The sequence below is a fragment of the Cervus elaphus genome, chromosome 15 (assembly GCF_910594005.1).
Source record: "Cervus elaphus chromosome 15, mCerEla1.1, whole genome shotgun sequence".
In the NCBI taxonomy this organism is placed as follows: domain Eukaryota; kingdom Metazoa; phylum Chordata; class Mammalia; order Artiodactyla; family Cervidae; genus Cervus; species Cervus elaphus.
In genome coordinates this window covers 65,337,933-65,357,991 of record NC_057829.1, presented here as the reverse complement: position 1 = coordinate 65,357,991, position 20,059 = coordinate 65,337,933, and the positions used below count along the sequence as shown (strand labels likewise).

General features: G+C 35.6%; 1 protein-coding gene across 10 annotated transcripts in view; it reads right to left on the bottom strand.

Annotated features, from left to right (window-relative positions):
* BTRC (beta-transducin repeat containing E3 ubiquitin protein ligase) overlaps positions 1-20,059 on the bottom strand; it is a 172,641-nt gene that overhangs the window by 105,380 nt on the left and 47,202 nt on the right. For 6 of the 10 annotated variants that reach the window (XM_043924957.1, XM_043924961.1, XM_043924960.1 and 3 more), the window contains exon 2: positions 11,832-11,939. The exons of the other annotated variants lie outside the window; for them this stretch is intronic. In XM_043924957.1, the coding sequence (XP_043780892.1) occupies positions 11,832-11,939 (108 nt within the window). The remainder of the gene's footprint in view (positions 1-11,831; positions 11,940-20,059) is intronic. 10 annotated transcript variants of the gene reach the window in all.

Sequence of the window (20,059 nt, the reverse complement as noted above, 5' to 3'; positions counted from 1 at the left end):
TAGCAACTATATTTTAGTAACTCTAATCATGTGCTTTCTTTCAAACATAAAATTTCTCATGTTCATATGCAAAAGCTTTGTATAAACTAGTTTTAAATACTGAAATGTATACTAGTGTATATAAAACATGAAAAGAGTAGTTACCCCTCTACTCCTTCTGTTTACGATCTCCAACACCTACAAAAATTAGACTAAATCAGGCTAAAACGTGAACTTTTTGCTAAAGGATCACATATAAAAATAAATTTACTCTTTTTTATGCCAATTTTACCACATACAGAATTCCAACTTAATTCATACCAAGCGATACATACTAGATTTGCAAGAAAGGTCTTGAGAATTTGAATGGTACACCTGAGAATGTTCAAAGGCAAGTGACAGATAACCCAGTTGGGGAAGGTACACTGCAAAATCCCATTTCTTGATGATCTACAACATTCTAGGCCCAAATAACTATTTCAAAATATAGACTTGGTTTCCAGAGGACTAGGCCAGAGAATATAGAAAAGCTCACAGCTACTGAACATCACTCTTAGGAAAAACAGAACTCATGGGTATGGGTGTCACTGCCCATGAGGAAAGCACTGCAATTCTTAGAGGCCTAAGCAGCTAAATAGTCAAGAGATTGGTCCTTTTTTCCCCCAATAAGGCCAACACAAATAAACTGGGTTTCTCTCTTCATGAAAAATGACAAAGAAAAGAGTTTCTTAAATGATGCCTATCTACCAGGATTCCATATCCTGACAGTCCACATATAATACCAAACCTAGAAATTAACACAAGGAAGGACAGCAAGACAATAAAACACTACCACATAAAAAAAGCACAATGGTGAAAGAAGGTACAAATGACTGTGCAGTCACAAAACCACCAACAATGATTCCTAAATAGCACATAAATAACTCCTGTGGTACTCTGGCCTCTACTCAGGACAAAGATTGCAGTAACAAGAAGGTAATCTTGGAATATAAAGAAAGTAATATGTACCTCTCCAGAGCATACAGGTGAACCTTAACTGCCCACAGGAAGAATTTCTCTGGTAAGGACAGTACCTCCATAAAGGCTCCCATCACCCATAGAAGTTTTCAATTTGCTGACATGATCCTCTACACAGAAAACCCTAAAGACAACACCAGAAAATTAGTAGAGCTAATCAATGAATATAGTAAAGTTGCAGGATATAAAATTAATACACTGAAATCCCTTGTATTCCTATACACTAACAATGAAAAAAACAGAAAGAGAAATTGAGGAAACAGTCCCATTCACCACTGCAACAAAAAGAATAAAATACTTAGGAATAAATTTACTTAAAGAAACAAAAGACCTACATATCGAAAACTATAAAACACTGATGAAAGAAATCAAAGACGACACAAATAGATGGAGAAATATACCATGTTTGTGGATTAGAAGAATCAATATAGTGAAAATGAGTATACTACCCAAAGCAATCTTTGGGTAGTATACTCATATTGCATAAATTCAATGCAATCCCTATCAAGCTACCAATGGTAATTTTCAGAGAACTAGAACAAATAATTTCACAATTTGTATGGAAACGCAAAAAACCTCAAATAGCCAAAGCAATCTTGAGAAAGAAGAATGGAACTAGAGGAACTAACCTGCCTGACTTCAGGCTCTACTACAAAGCAAGAGTCATCAAGACAGTATGATACTGGCACAAAGACAGAAACATAGATCAACAAAACAGAGAACCCAGAGATAAAACCCATGCACTTACGGACACCTTATCTTTGACAAAGGAGGCAAAAATATACAATGGAGAAAAGACAATCTCTTTAACAAGTGGTGCTAGGAAAACTGGTCAACCACCTGTAAAAGAACAAAACGAACACTTTCTAACACCATACACAAAAATAAACTCAAAATTGATTAAAGAGCTAACTGTAAGACCAAAAACTATAAAACTCTTACAGGAAAACATAGGCAGAACACTCTCTGATATAAATCACAGCAAGATCCTCTATGACCCACCTCCCAGAGTAATGGAAATAAAAACAAAAATAAACAAATGGGACCTAATTAAACTTAAAAGCTTTTGCACAATGAAGGAAACTATAAGCAAGGTGAAAAGGCAGGCTTCAGAATGGGAGAAAATAATCAAATGAAACAACTGACAAAGAATTAATCTCCAACATATACAAGCAGCTCATGCAGCTCAATACCGGAAAAATAAACAACCCAATCAAAAAGTGGGCCAAAGAATGAAATGGACATTTCTTCAAAGAAGACATACAGATGGCTAACAAACACATGAAAAGATGCTCGACATCACTCATTATCAGAGAAATGCAAATCAAAACCACAGTGAGGTACCATCTTACAACAGTCAGAATGGCTGCCATCAAAAAGTCTACAAACAATAAATGCTAGAGAGGGTGTGGAGAAAAGGGAACCCTCTTACACTGTTGGTGGAAACACAAACTAGTACAGCTACTATGGAGAACAGTATGGAGATTCCTCAAAAAACTGGAAATAGAACTGCCATATGACCTTGCAATCCCACTGCTGGGCACATAGACTAAGGAAATCAGAACTGAAAGAGATACATGTACTCCAATGTTCACTGCAGCACTGTTTACAACAGCTAGGACATGGAAGCAACCTAGATGTCCATCGGCAGACGAATCTATGAGGGAGTTGTGATACATATACATGGTGGAATATTACTCAGCTGTGTAAAAAAAAAAAAGAACATATTTGAGTCAGTTCTAATGAGGTGGATAAAACAGGAGACTATTATACAGAGTGAATTAAGTCAGAAAGAGAAACACCAATACAGTATATTAACACATATATATGGAATTTAGAAAGATGGTAATGATGACCCTATATGCAAGATAGCAAAAGAGACACAGATGTAAAGAACAGACTTTTGGACTATGCGGGAAAAGGCAAGGGTAGGATGATTTGAAAGAAGAGCACTGAAACATATATATTATCATATATGAAACAGATGACCAGTGCAAGTTTGATGCATGAAACAGGGCACTCACAGCTGGTACTCTGGGACAAGCCAGAGGGATGGGGTGGGGAGGGAGGTCATAGGGGGGTTCAGGATGGGGGGACACGTGTACACCCATGGCTGATTCATATCAATGTATGGCAAAAACCACCACAATATTGTAAAGTATTCAGACTCCAATTAAAATTAATAAATTAATTTTAAAAAATTAAAAATAAAGAGCAAAAAAAACCCCTATTATTCAGGTGAACTAGATCACTAACCTTGATACAATTTAGTTTCCATTTTAGGAAAAGGCAAATATAAATATCTACCTCAAACATTGTTAGAAGGCTGGAAAGAAAAATATTTCTTAATAGGGTATTCTACATGTATCTTTCACTTTGGTACAGATTTATGTGACATATACTACTTACAATGAGTGAATTAAGGTTCAACTTAAAAAAAAAGTGATAACTTTTTTTTTGCTAAAGGACAGAGGAGACTGGTAGGTTCATGGGGTTGCAAAGAGTTGGACACAACTGAGCAACTTCACTTTCAGTAGAAATATCTGAAGGTACAGAAGACTCCACAAATCCTACTTGCTTTAAATTCATGTGCCCAGAGACTACATATAAAGCATTTTGATGTTTATCCTTGAACAATTCCTTGCATACTTACTTTTGAAAAATAAAACTCTATGAAATTAAAACCAAAAAAAGTTTTCATCAACTTGATTTTTCCAGTCTGTGTTACTTACTTAGGGCGACCCCAGGCCTCCTTGGGTAACTATAGTCTCCCTTCTGCCATGGGGTCATGTTGAAGTCAGGGCAACTAGGTAAAATCCAACATTATTCAACATAAAAGCAATAAGCCCTCTTGGTGGAGTGAAAAGTTTAATTTTTCAGATCCATCAGGAAAAAAAATTTTTTTTAAAAGGAAATCTGATCATCTCACAATAAGATGATCTGGATTAGATCCCTAGAGTAGGAAATGGCAACCCACTCCAGTATTCTTGCCTGGAAAATTCCACAGACAGAGGGGCCTGACAGGCTACAGTTCATGGGGGTCTCAATGAGTCGGACATGACTGAGTAACTGAGCATGCACACAGGCAAATACTAGACAATGCTGCGCATTAGCCTGTAAATGAACATTACCTGCATCACAAACATGTCAAAATACTTAGCAATGGAAGAATCCGTTATTCTTGAAACAGAATATTAAAACAAAACTTGAAACAGAATATTAAAAACAATCAAGTAAGCATCTTGAAAGACAAATCAGTCCTAATAGTGTCATTCTTCCCAAGACAGACTTTCTAGCATAAAGTAAAATATACCAAATTCAGGTCATCTCTAACTTTTCTGAGTTACATATATATATATATATATATATAAATTGAAAGGGCAGAAGCTGAACAATAAATTTCAAGGTCTGCTAAAATGTTTTAAAATTCATAATTATACTTTCTTTTAAATAAATGAGCTTCAATAATACATAGTATAATAAAATATCCAACATTTTGCACATACACTTTAATTTTGTTCCTAATCAAGACTAAAGGGTCACTTTCAGTATTACCTCTAATGATTTCTATCCTTTCTGTAAACTATTGTTAATCACCACTATCATTTTAATTTTCCCTGTGTCTATTCTGATATAGAATAAGGGTAAAATGCAGTAAAATAGTCAAATAATTGTACAAACACACACTGCTGTGAAGATAAAAATGTTGACATCACTGAAACTGAACTCATCTGGTTGGCAGTGCCAGTATTTAATAGCCTGAAATGTGCATTTGTCCATCAACAAGAGTCCAAATTCAGTATACAAAATCTAATTCAGAAGGGATCATCATAGAGTGAGTCATGTAAAAGTCAAATGTATAAAATCTGAGGACTGCCCATATATCAGACTCAACAAGTTTTCTTTTATTCTGGGTAAATATGTAGTCTTTGGAATGACTGTTTAATTATCATAACTTCTTTCTGAATATAGAACACTCGTGTATATGTATGTGCAGGTACTCCCAGCAATTCAAGGGTTTCTCTTTTCCCATCCTATCAATGTTATTTAATCTTTTACATTTCAAGTGCCAAGCACTTGATACTGTGCTTGACACTGGAAATGTAAAACTGAACAAAACATAGTTGTACTCTCAAGAAACTGAACAATTACAATAGCATATCAGTGTTTATGACAGAGGTATCTATTGCATGTCCTTGGTACATATGCTCTGACTAGGTTAAGGGAGTCGGGAAGGGTAAAAAGATCAGTAAGGGCCTTTATTCTAGAGGTGAAACAACTTAAGCAGAACCGTGGAATTTAGGAATTAGCCAGGTTAGATAAAAGTGGAAGGCAAGGGGAAAGGGGTGATAGGTGTTTTCAGTAGTAGCATTCTCCAGGTAGAGAACAGGATATGCCAAGACACAGAGCATGACACAGTACTGCTGGAGAACTATGAATCTGAACTGGCTAAAAATTATATGGGGTAAAGAGGGATAAAAATCAATATAACCAGGTGACAAACATAAAATTTAATAAAGCACAGAACAGAGTTGAAAATCAGAAAGTAATAATATCAGTAAAATAGTAATATCTGGGAGGACATTTAAAATAGACCCTTTCTTTTTCTATTTCTCTGTATTTTTTATAATTATTTTTACTTTGTTTTATAATTTTATAATAAAGTGGTAATAATAAATATATTTTAAAACAAAATTATATTTGTCTGGGCATGTCTATGTGTGTGTGTGTGTGTGTGTGTGCATGCATGAATAGATAAGTCATTCTAGACCCAAGGAACTAGCATGTTGATTTATGATTATCTTAAAGCAGGAGTACGAATAATACCTTCTTGTTTACATATTTACCAAATAATTTACATATTCTACTACAAACAATTAGTTTCATTAGCAGACGAAAATGTAGGGTTCCCCTCCCACCAAACAAAAACATTTCTGATTTGTCACTACATGAAAATTCCTTATGTAAAGGGTATAGCTAGGATAAACATAGGTCAGATGTCAACATATGCACTGAAAACAAAATTTTATTGTAGTTGATTTAGAATGTTGTATTAATTTCTTCTGTACAGCAAAGTGACTCAGTTATGCATATATATATTATTTTTCATATTCTTTTTCATTATGATTTGTTACAAGATACTGAATATAGTTACTTGTGCTATACAGTAGAACCTTCTTATTTATTCACCCATATCTGTAGTTTGCCTCTGCTAATCTCAAACTCCCATTCCTTCCCTCCCCTACCTCCACTTCCTGGCAACTACAAGCCTGTTCTCTATACCTATGAATATGTTTTGCTTCACAGATATGTTGATTTGTATTATATTTTAATTTTACATATAAGCGATATCATATGGTATTTCTCTTTCTGACTTACTTTGCTTAGTATGATAATCTATAGGTCCATCCACGTTGTTGTAAATGGCATTATTTCATTCTTTGTGATGGCTGAATAACATTCCATTCCACACACACATCACATCTTCTTACAATTCATCTGTCAATGGGCATTTAGGTTATTTCCATACTTGGCAATTATAAACAGTGCTGCTTATGAACAAAGGGGTATGTGTATCTTTTTGAATTATAGTTTTGTCTGGGTATATGCCCAAGGGTGGGATGGCTAGATCACATGACAATTCTATTTTTGTTTTTTTGAGGACCCGCAAACTGTTTTCCATAGTGGCTGTACCAATTTACAATCCCACCAACAATGTAAGAGCATTCCCTCTTTGGCATTTGTTATTTGTAGATTTTTTTAATGGTGGCCATTAAATGTGAGGTGGTACCTCACTGTAGTTTGATTTGCATTTCTCTAATAATTAGCAACGTTTTCAGCTTTTCACCATTGAGTATTATACTGGCCGTGGATTTGTCATAAATGGCTTTTATTATGTTGAGACATGTTCTCTCTCTACCAATTTTCATTAGAGTTTTTATCTGAATGGATGTGATTTATCAAAGGCAAATTTTTCTGTGTCTATTGAGATGATCATGTGGTTGACCATTGATTGATCAGTGTATGCTGAACCATCCTTATGACCCTGGGATCAATTCAACTCGGTTGTGGTTTTATGTGTTGTTGGATTTGGCTTCCTAATATTCTGTTGAGAACCTCTGTGTCTATAGTCATCAAAGATATTGCCCTGCAATTTTCTTTTTTGGTACTCTGTGTGGTTTTGGTATCAGGGTGATGATTCCATAGAACATCTTTGGGAGTGTTCAAAAGGAACTGAACTTTTTATTAAACAGAAATTGTACACTACTGAGATGATTTATATATAATGGGGGGCATCAGTTAGGATTTGATAAGTGAGCATTTTTGACATGGGGTAATTTTCCTATGGTAGTGTTTTGTAAAAAAAATTTGTGTGCTCATTTACATTCAGTGTGATAATCCATATTCCTCTAAAACCTCAAATGTAAAATAAATCTTCCATATGTATATATACCCATACTCTGAATAATGCTTAACTTCCCTAGTATTCTTCTATGTTAACATTTCACATAATAGATGGCAAGATTTAGTAGACTTCAAGTATTTTTCTTTTTTAACTTTACTAAAGAATAATTGAAAAAAAAAAAAAAAAGAATAATTGATTTACAATGTTGTGTTAATTTCTGCTATACAGCAAAGTGACTCAGTTATGCATGCAAATATATATATATATATATGTATATATATATTCTTTCCCATTATGGCTTCTCACAGGATATTGAATATAGTTCCCTGACATCTAAGTATTCTTAAACAGCAAAACACATTACATTACCTCTCCTGAAGTCAGCTATCAACAATTTCAACCTTTGACAACGGACACTAGATTAATATTAAAATATTACATGCTTCAAGCTCAAAAATTCCTTAAAATTACTAGCTATACGTAACACCAAAAACATTCTAAGGCATATAAATCTACCTAAATTATTATTGTCAGAATTTCTCTTCTTCTTTAATGTCTAAAGAAAATAAAGGATCCGAATTACTCAGCTCCTTTTAAACACTTGCTATCGCTCAGTCTCATTTAATAGTACAGATTATAAGACTACCAGGTGCTGAAGACAAACAAATGATTCTACAAAATACACCCACTGTTAATCAACAGAAATCCTCTTAATTACCTATAGACTTTTCAGGACAAAGCAAAAAGATGAAAATGAAAATATGTTCAAACTATAAACAAGTCCTCAAATAATCTACTGTATTTAAAGAATATTTAGAGCATCTTCTCTGTACTAATTTGAAACGTGTGGATTGGAAAAGTCAATAATCAAACCATCCCAATGTTGCCATTTCCATCTGAGTTACTGAGGATAATCCAACAAATTAAGCAATAGCTCTTCCTTTTACATTGTTAAAGAATTTTGATTTTGAAGGTGCTTCAAATTTGCTAAAGTAATGCAATAATTTCAAAGAAACAAATGTCATGAAGCTATTACTAAGTCATCTCCTCAAAGATGTTTGGCAACATGAGTAGAAATGAGTATTCCTACTGGGCAACCACTTTGAAGAACTACTTGAAATATATCTCTTAAAGTTAAAAATACGACCCAAGCAATTCCACTCTTAAGTATTAAGCCAAGAGAAATAAACACCCATGTCCACAAAAAGATGCACAAACTGTATACGATGGCTTTAGCCATAGTAGGCAAAAATGGGAATAATTCAAATATCTACTGATAGATGAATGGAAAAACTGTGGTATATTAGTACAATGGAACTTATTTAGCAATAAAAAAGAATAAGTTATAGATAAACATAACAAAATGGCTAAATCTCAAAAATATTATGCTGATCAAAACAGAACAGATATAAAAAATGTATACTGTATGACTACATTTATATGAGGCTCAAGTACAGGCAAAACTAATCTTTGGTGGCAAATCAGAACAGTAACTGCATATGGGATATGGGTAATAACTAGAAGGGGGTACAAAGGAATTTTTTCAGATTATTGAAGAGTGAAGTTACACAAATATAGGTGGCTCAGATGATAAACAATCTGCCTGCAATGCAGGAGGACTGGGTTCGATCCCTGGGTCAGGAAGATCCCCTGGAGACAGGAATGGCTAATTCCAAGGACTGAGGAGCCTGGCAGGCTACAGTCCATGGGGTCACAAAGAATCAGACACAACTGAATAACTAACACTTTCACTTCATGGGTACTAATTGGAAGAGGGTACAAAGGAACTTTCTCAGATTATGGAAGTGCTCTATATTTTGAAAGTGAGGGTTACACAAATGTTTATAGTTATCAAAATCATCTAAGAGTACATAAGATGTGTACATTTTACTGCATGCAATTTTTACATAAACAAAAATCTAAATAAGCAAATAAGGTAAAACCCAAACCAGAAAAATGCAAATATACTTAAGATTGTTATAGTTCTAGTAGTGAAAACAGAAAAAACTAGACTTAAGTCTATATCTGCCAATTAGTCAATCAGCAATTTGGAGTACCTGTGTATAATGAATCTGACATAGAAAAAAACCACTGAATTAACAGAATGCCAGCAGATAACCCCATTTTTTCTCATTTTTACTACATAAAACTTAATGATTTCTCTGAAGATAAGAAAAGAAAAATAAACATTCATACTTATAGCAATACTGGGGAAAGCAAAGTTTTTCATCAATACCTGAACCCAGAGTAGGCTTTGCTATGATATAGAATTTGGTTAAGGCATGAAAAAAAGATTTCATTTCATAGTGTAATGTTGTATAGCAAGGTGAAACAGTATTTGCTGAAAGTTTGCAAACCTAGTCCTTCGTGCATGTTTCTGATAATATAGAACCCATTAATCTGCCAGACCCTGTTCTAAGTGAAACAGAAGGAAGGGGGGACAGGACACAACCTTTAAAAGAAGGACAGAAAAAGGACATGACAAAAACTGATTAGAACTAACTAGATCCAAGATGGTGGAAGATCTGGTTCCCTCCAGTTTCTGTTCTGTTCTGTCCCTTTTTTGGCTAATTTTAACCGGTAGCTCTTCCTTGTAATAAACCTTGAGTATAATAGCTTTCAGTGAGTTCTGTTGAGTCCTTTCTAGTGAATTATTAAATCTGAGGAGAGGAGCAGAGGGGGAAGTGTCCTTACAACTGGTATCTGAAGTGACAGCAGTCTTATAGGGACTGTTCTCTCAGACTCCACCCTGGTGAAACTCACTGCAACTCCAAAAAGGTTTAAAAAAAAAAAAACCAATAGGTTAGAGTATGAGTTTCTTGAGAGCTGAAACTTCATCAATATGATATATAGTTAAAAAAAAAAAAGATATTTGAAATAAATTGATACTCAGGATATTAATATTTTCTATCATTAACAGCAATAACATTAATGATGATGAAGATGAGGATAATAAAAACACCAACTATTTACTGCATGCCCTAACTAGAGTCTCCATTTATAGACGAATTTAGAGTGAAATGACTTGCTTAAGATCATACCACTAGTGACAAACAGTATATAAGTCCTGATTTAACTAATTTTAAAGCCCGCACAGCATCATATTGTATCTCATAAGACAAATGAAATTTAATATATTATATTTTGCAAAGGGCAAACAAATATCCAGTAATACCATCACTAAAATAGTATCATTAAAGGTAAGTAACTATTTGTTAGCACTGGTCAGGAATGTAGAATACTTAAGTTCTCCAACCTTTAACTATGACTCAGTCATAAGCATTCTGATACTTACAACTTGTGTTCGAAATTATTAATAGAATATGAGCTACATAAGTTAAAAACAAATTTAAATCACTAATTTGTTACATATTACTAAGTAAATATTAGTTGCTCAGTTGTGTCTGACTCATTGCAAGCCCATGGACTGTAGCCCACTAGGCTCCTCTGTCCATGGAATTCTTCAGGCAAGAATACTGGAGTGGGTAACCATTCCCTTCTCCAAGGGATCATCCCAACCCAGAAATCAAACCAGGATCTCCTGCATTGCAGGCAGATTCCTTACCATCTGAGCCACCAGGGAAGCCCAAATGCTAGATACAAATTCCAAATACCTAAGGTAGATAAATGACACTTTCTACCAAGAAAATCACCATGTATCATACCCTAATCTGTAAAGAATGGGCATCGAGCTCTGTCTTACATATTCCTCTACAAGTTTTCCTCTTTCCTTCTATAGTTTTCTCTCACATCCTGGAACTGTCCTAGTGGCCTCTAAGAAAGGCCAAAGGGAACTAGGATCTGATGGTCCAAGCAAGACCAGCTGGACTGTCTCAAGCCGAACGCTATACTCAAAGGTCATGAAGGCCTTTCCATCTTGAAACTAGACCTATTAATCAAGATATAAATAAACACAGCTCTTATATATGCAACATATACACATATATATACATAAACATAAACATACACCCACACATAAATAATAGTATAGTAACCAGGAGACACTCTGAATTGAGCACTTTATGTTTTTAGTAATCGTAAGAAAAACATAAGAAAGTGCCCAGGCAAGTGGTTGCAAATAATTGATTATATTAATTGGTTTTATGTAGGTCCAGAGCAAACATTACATATTGAATGCTATTTATTGAGATAACTTTAAAACTCACTATCATACTTCTACTAAATATGAAAACCAACAAGTCAAGTTGTGCTCTGTCAATTTTGGCAAACCAATCATAACAAATATGTCTCAAGAGTGGATCAGTCTGGATCTACATTAAAAATTAAAGGAGAACTGAGTGATGTGAAATACAGGCAACATGAAGGAGAAAAGTGAAGTTAAGTAAAGGATGGGAGAGCAGAGACACACTAGTGAATTAACACACACATACTAATGCCCACAAATAACCCACAGAGACAGAGAAAGTACCTGGAAAGCTGTGAGTGCGCCAGTCCCTGGGTTATACAGGCATCGCAGCGAAGGCATGCTGTCCGCCAGGCTGGAGCAGCCCAGCCACAGAGACCTGGGCATAGAGCACTGCAGAGAGAGGACAACTATGAGATGGGACAGCATGGGACAGGATGGCACAGATTGCAGGACTTCTCAGAGCTGGGCTAAATACAATACCCCAGTTGCAGCTTGCCTTTATGATAGAAACATATTAAAGAAACGTACTATGTACTAGTTCTAACCCCAGACGGAAGCTCAAAAGGAGCACTAGTGCCCAAAAAAGGAAGAAAAAAAAAGTTATAGGTCAAAAAGCAAAATATTTAATAAAAAAATTTATTCCTGTTCTGTGTATGAAACTAAAGGAAATCTACTTCTTAATCCAGTCAATTCTTTTCCTCTACGCACCTCAACTCATCTCCCATAAACTCACCACAAAAGTGAAATATTGTGCAGACTAAGCAGAAAAAAGAAATCATTCATAGTAGCATTTCAACACTAGAAATGGTAAATTAGAAAACAAAATATCACAAGAAAGTTAAAAGAATTTCAAGAAGGTGGGAGGAAGGAAAAGAAAAGGTATTATACCCCTACAGTTTGACAGCAACTAACACCGCACAATTTGCATACGCTTTATATATCTTGTTAGTCTGCTATTCATTAACCAAAATGCATAAGTTACCATAGCAGCTGCCTCTTTATCTTTCCAGATGGATTTAGGGGGATGGGGGGGATGGGAGGGATGGCGGGAGGAGGCAAGAAACAATCCAAACAGAAGGGAAAACAACAACAAAGCAAGGATAGACAGGGACAGAAAAAGAGGACCCCAAAAAGCTGCTGGTCCTAAAACCTTGTAAATAAATAAACAAATAATGTGTAAGTGTAAATATACATACAGTGTATTCAATAGCAAACAAAAAAAGGTAGAAATTATGAGTTCTAGTAGTACTAATTAAACAGTATTAGTGGTACTGCTCCTGTACCTTATAAAACACTGTATCTTTTAGAAGAATTTTTACAATCTTTAGATTTCCCTAAATGTATCCCAGGCTGAATCTCTGTCCATCAACTTGGGTGCTATTACAGTCTAGTAATACTAAAAAACTAAATACCTGATCACAGCACATATAAAAACAGAAAAACATTTTAAAGCACAACAGTCAGTGCACATAATACTAAACTTTAAATTATAAGTTTTGACCTATTTATTACCATCATGGGACTTTTTTCTTCTTAAAACACTTTAGTTGGGGAAATATTAAGGAAACAAAATATGGTATTCATTGTTCACTATCTATAACTGATACAAGGATGGTATACTGGAAAGGACTTCAAAAACTGGTTTAGACTCCAGCTTTCAGATCATCATTTTCTTATTTTCTGGTTCATGTGATTGATGCCCAGGAGAAATTAAGTATTTATCCATGATCATAGAATTTAGAAAGTAGAGAAGTAAGAACTAGAATCCTGGCCTACTGTTTTTCAGTTCAGAACTCTTCCTCTTGCCTCTATCCACCCTAGGTCATAAAGTGGAGGCATCAGACTTCAAAAACAGGTATCTACTAAAGGCATCACTGTATAACTTAACAACCAAAACAGCTAAACTGCTTTGAACTACTACAACAATCACCTAATTTTTCTGTTTCCAATGTTTCTTCCCCTCAAACTACAATCCATTTTACAAACAGCAGCTAAACAGAATTGTCTTCACTTTGTGATCGTGTCACTCTCATCAATAATTCACAAGGCTCCCTAGAAATTCAAGCACTCTATTAATCTGACCTTTCTCCACTGCCTACATCAACTCACCCTCTCTGTCCTTCCAGTTGGCCCTGGAACTCTAATGAATTACCTTGATATTTTGTTCAAATATACATCTTATCCCCATACTTTTGAACTTGTAACTTCCTTCTTCCTTTCAACCTGACCATGCACGTGCATACTTGCATCTACCATTTACTTAATTTGTCTCCTAAGAATTTTGGGGCTTTCCAGGTGGCACTAGTGGTAAAGAATCCACCTGCCAATGCAGGAGATGAAAGAGACTCAGTTTGATCCCTGGGTCGGGACGATCCCCTTGAGTAGGAAATGGTAACTTGCTCCAGTAATCTTGCCTGGAAATTTCTATGGACAGAAGAGCCTGGCAAGCTACAGTCCATGGGACTGCAAAGAGTCAGGCATGACTGAGCATGAGTTCCTAAGAATTACTTAATTTCAGTCTCATCCAGTGGTTCTCAGTAGCAGATATTCTCATTTTGTGAGAAGGCAGCAGGGAGAAAAGAACAAGGGAAAGCAAGATTAAAAAAAAAAAGTTTCTTTCCCCTTGAGAACCACTGTTCTATTCATAGTATGACTCTATACTGCAAGCACCAAATTCTTAGCCAAAATAATTTTTGTTAAGAAGAAAGATGACATTAAAAGTTTTTAAATCTAATGTTTTGGTCATTTATCTGACAAGTACTTGTTGAGTATCTTCCTAGTGCTGGGCACTGTCCTAGGCACTAGGGATAGAACAATGAACAAAAGAAACAAAAATCCTTTATATTCTGGTGATAAGTCTCTCAATCACAAACTCTTCTATATTTAAAATCTTTAATGGAAAAGAAATTCATTGGTAGTGACTTTCTCTCATTGTTAATGAGACAACCTATATTATTAATCAAGTGGTTAAAAGTTCTGTGTATCCTGGGTAGAACAATGCTCACGCTGAAGGGACTGAATTTGAGAAAAGAGAGAAATAAAGCGAAAAATTTTAAAAGGCAAAATGAAAACAGTGAAAGAAAATGGAGTAGGCACTGAAAAATAGCCTGTCACTTTTCTGACTTCTCTTCAGAAGAGGTAGATGGTTCATATACTTTTGGCAAAAACTAAGTGCATGATCTCCACTTTTAAATTAAAATATACATTTTTATTTATATTTATGACTGCTCCCTGGTAAATTTTTAAGGCATTCCTCTTTTGAATGTTTTGTCTCCTTCTTTTTATATTAGGCTCTGCATTATTTTTGCAGTATGTACTTGGTTAATCATTATCCAACTGTCCTTTCTACTACTCATTCTAATGCCCTTCTCCTCGTTCATTCACCCCATCGTCCATCAGAACTCCTAAAAACTAAGAATCTGAAAGGGCTTTACCCCACCTCCCTAAACTAAAATTCCCAAATAAAACTATAATCAATAATAAGCCACATACACCCAGGAAAGTCACTAGATATACTGGTGTGATTTCTAAAATAGCATTACATTGCAAACACCACACAGAGGATGCATTCCCGATTATTACAAGACAATTGGTGTGGGTATGATAACCACACTTGAATATAGTCTGATCTGCACATTACCATAAGATTTTATATATTATAGCTCAATTTAAAAACCAATTTTCAAATTGGTTTGTATTGTAACAATTAATCTTACCCATACTGGTAAATGCCACTTTAAAACACTGAGGAAAAAAGATATAATTACAAAATTAATGGAATAGGCTATAATTTCTAACTCTACCTCTTTCTCTTCTATCTTCACATTTAGCAGCATTTTCTAAATGAAAAAGGAAATCAAAAGAAATTTAGGCAATAAGCAACAGAGTGGAAAAGGGTGCCACTGTGGTTACTACTCTTTATGTAGTCTAAACATTTCAGGGTCATCCTGATTGGTCAATTTTCTGACAAAAATGTGTGACTTTCTCTGTCCTTCAACAATGAATAAATAATCCTCCTTAAAATGTCCAAAACCCATGTAAGTTTTCTACTTAAAGTTGAGGCAGTAAAAGTTTGTTTCTCCTTGCAAACTATATGGAAATTCCTAAGACTTTCCTTCTACACTTAAAACAATTTTTTAATAAAAGTAGGTTCCAAAAAAAAAAAAAAAGTAGGTTCCAAACTAAACTGCAATCCAGCAACTATATTCTCACTTTTAAATATTTAACTTCCATTATCTGTTAAAGAACTCGTGAATGACCCATTCTTTAAGTATTTCTCCTTTGCAATCTCAAAAGCTACAATGAAGTTTGGATCACACATGTGCGCCCCCTAACACAAATCTAGCCCTACACAGCACAGATTTATTTCTTCAGCTCATTTTCTACTTAACCTCACCCCAATGGCTCTCCACTGCAACCCTCAAAATAAGGTTGAAAACTACAATAATTTATTACAACTGAAGTTTGTTACTCAACTGAATGAGTTTACCAGCTTTTAAAAAACATACACAGCATTTTTTTAAATGCCTAAAACATGTTTTCTACTACTTGAAAGAATCAAGAAAAATCAAAGAAAAAGAGATTGAAATGCTGCAACAAGGGGCCTGCAGTGCTCTAAGGAGAAAGTATCTAAGGTCCATCAGGTTCAACAGCACAAACTCATTTTCACAGAGAACATTGAAAATCTTGACTCTTCCCCTTATTTGGCTGCCTGGAAAAAGCCAGTTTCTCTTCACTGATAGAACGCCCTGCAGGCAAAGGGCTGGCCTTAGCATTTACGATATGAAAGCTGAATGACAAAATCCCTTAAACTCAGGTCCCTGTTGGTCAACTTCTAGGAGTAATAGAAGCTATAATAATCAACAATAAAAAGATTGCCGCATCGAGAGTTTATGTATCCTTAAGCCACGGGATAGAAGAATTCCCTTTTTACAACTATATCAACTAAAAAATTCAGGCCAAGAGAACTATAGTATTCCATAGATCATGTAATATATTCAGTCTCTACCTATTCAAATTCACTGACCTGCCTCTTAAGAATCCTAATTTAGTTCACTCACCAAAGTGTCATATATGATAATCACATCTGCCTACCCTTAAGGCACAAGGTTTTGGTAAAATTAAAAGAAGGGATCTAAAACTTCAAGTACAAAAGAAAAAATATAAAGTGCATCATTACCAAGAACAGGATTCCATGAATGCCACTTGCATTTCAAAATGTTCTGAGAAGCCATTAAGAAGTATAGATCATGGAATCAATAAAATCACAAATAGTAACGACAAGGAAAAATACAATAATGTACTAAATTGTGTCACACAATTGCTGCTATATAAGTTTAGTTAAAAGTTCTAATTTTTATAAAAGTTCAGACACAGGCTTTAATTTTATTGTAGAAGTTGTTACAATATGTAAATTTATTATATTTGCCTCCTCTATCAGACTGTATTTGTTAGATATGAGTCACGTCTTTTTTTTTTTTACTCTCCAGCATCTGATCAGAGTAGATGCTCAATAAAAGTGCTCTTAATGTCAAAAGATCAGCAAAAGCTACCTATCATAAAGAGAGAAGTAAGGACAGTTTTTGCTTATATAACAGTGAGAATACTGGTAAAATAACACTGGTTACTTTACTGAGATTGATCTTACCAGGTTGGAAGGTGTGTGTGTTGGATAAATCTCTTTCATAATTTATCATCTTACCCACCTGTAAGACAATCTAGTCAGCAAGTAAGATCCAGAGAGGTTAAATAAATTACTGAAAATGAATGGGTAAAAAGCTAGATATTCTACTAGGATAATGCCACACAAAAATGGCATTTAAAAAGTCAGACATGAAGTTATCTCATTTATTAAGAAATACAGAGCCAAAGGTGGGTTTAGGGGCACTGGACTCAGAAACTAAAGAAAAGGAATCCCACCCAAGAGGCCATGGTAATTAAAATGTGGTGGCCCAATAGAAGACAAACTTACATAAAGCGGAAGATCACAGGACTTAATGACTAATGAAAGGAACGAAGAAAGGTAAGTCAGAAATAAGCCCCAAGATTTCAAAGCAATGACTAGAAGAATGATGGTAGCACTGACAGACACACATAAATTAAAAATGCTCTGTGGGTTCTGGGGTGTTGGGCTGGGAATGGAGTAAAGGTCAGAAATCATAAATATAACATGAAAATAAACCTCTTATATGTGAGTGAAAATATGGCATGGGTAGAAAGCTGTAAGTGCTACATAAATGCAGCATCACTGGCTTCTGCATAAATTATAATTCACTAGATTGAAAGCATTTGTTGTAAAATACTAGTGAGACTTTTTTAATTTAAAAAATAAAATGATTCCTCTTAGCCCTCAACTTCTTTCCTACCTGAAAAACTCATTTCGACAGTCATTATAATAGTGAGTACAAGCCAAGTGGGCATCAAACTGAGTGGTATAAATTAAATGGCAACAACAGCCCAATACAGGTTTTTGGAGTCCAAGTGCGTGTGAGAGAGGTGTCCCTGAGGGGTAAGAGAGTTTCACAGTCCAAGTAGAATGGCGGAAAAAAACTTTACAAGAGACGGGCCTGTCATGGAGTTCTATAGCTCTAGTTGAGTGAGGAGAGCTTCTACATGAGGGACTGAAGTGGCAGTGAGCAGGATGATGACATGTCCACATGACGGGGAAGGGCAGGGCAGTAAGAGTTTCCAAAGCAGACAGAAGACAGTCACAGAGTGGAGGGATAGTGGCCCAGCACAGAGTTTCAGACTCAATGGGGAGAAAGGGTGGAAGGGGCAGTCCAGTGCAAACAGATTTCAAAAGGTTGGGGAAAGCATCCATACAGAGTATTGGGTAAGAAACGGAGACAGAGCTATGTCAGCAATGGGAGATGAGTTATATGGAAAGATTCATTGAATTAAGAGGGTAGAGCAAATATTAAGGATAATAAGAGCAAATATTAAGAATAATAAAAAAACCCAAACTTCTCATCAGAGAAGAAGAAATGAAGAAAGCTACAGTGAATACTATGCTGCTGAACTAGATGTTATGAATCCAAAGCTTTGTATCAGAGAAAGAGACAATTCTATGTTAAGTGATATATGTATACGTATATACATATACATACAAACATATCCCCTGGCTCTATCAAATGAGAGGGTGTAGTAACAGTAACACCTTAATAGTAACGAGTACACTGATCACATACACACACATTTAGTGATCCTAAATATTACCCTCCACTAAAAAGTATCAGAGCTCCTTAGAACAATGGCTAATTCCAGGACTTGGGCAGGAAAAGTTTAAGATAAGTGCAGAGTACCTTATTGAGGTATTCAAAGAAAGATGGAGACATGGCAAGATGATACAGGGGCCAGTGCAAAGGCTCTCACAGGCTAATTCCAGGACATGCTGAACATCAGAACAAATAATGATGATAATGGATTATAATACTGGCAGGTAATACAAGTATTATAACATGCCCCTCAATGATTCCTACCTCCTGATATTCATGAAACTTTTAAGTAATCCTGTCTCCTTGAGTGTGGAATAGCCTAATACCTTGCTTCTAGGTTATATAAGACTGTTACTTCTATCTTGCTAACAGACTCCACTGTCTCCTTGACTTGCATACTTTGATGAAACAAGTAGTCATCCTGGAGAGGTTCACATGGCAAGGAACTGATGGTGGCTTCCAGTCAACAGCCAGCTAGGAATTGGGTCTCCAATAACTCCTGAGGAAAGCAATTCTGCCAAAAACCATGTAAACGTGAAGTGGCTCTTTCCCCAATCAAGCCTTCAAACAAGACCTCAGCCCTGCCCAATACCTTCATTATAGTCTTGTAAGGGTCTTAAGAAATCTATATGCAGCTCAGGAAGCAACAGTTAGAACTGGACATGGAACAACAGACTGGTTCCAAATAGGAAAAGGAGTACGTCAAGGCTATATATTGTCACCCTGCTTATTTAACTTCTATGCAGAGTACATCATGAGAAATGCTGGGCTGGAAGAAGCATAAGCTGGAATTAAGATTGCCGGGAGAAATATCAATAACCTCAGATATGCAGAGGACACCACCCTTATGGCAGAAAGTGAAGAGGAACTAAAAAGCCTCTTGATGAAAGTGGAAGAGGAGAGCGAAAAAGTTGGCTTAAAGCTCAACATTCAGAAAACTAAGATCATGGCATCTGGTCCCATGGGAAATAGATGGGGAAACAGAAACAGTGTCAGACTTTATTTTGGGGGGGCTCCAAAATCACTGAAGATGGTGATTGCAGTAATGAAATTAAAAGACGCTTACTCCTTGGAAGGAAAGTTATGACCAACCTAGATAGCATATTAAAAAGCAGAGACATTACTTTGCCAACAAAGGTCCATCTAGTCAAGGCTATGGTTTTTCCAGTAGTCATGTATGGATGTGAGAGTTGGACTGTGAAGAAAGCTGAGCGCCGAAAAATTGATGCTTTTGAACTGTGGTGTTGGAGAAGACTCTTGAGAGTCCCTTGGACTGCAAGGAGATACAACCCGTCC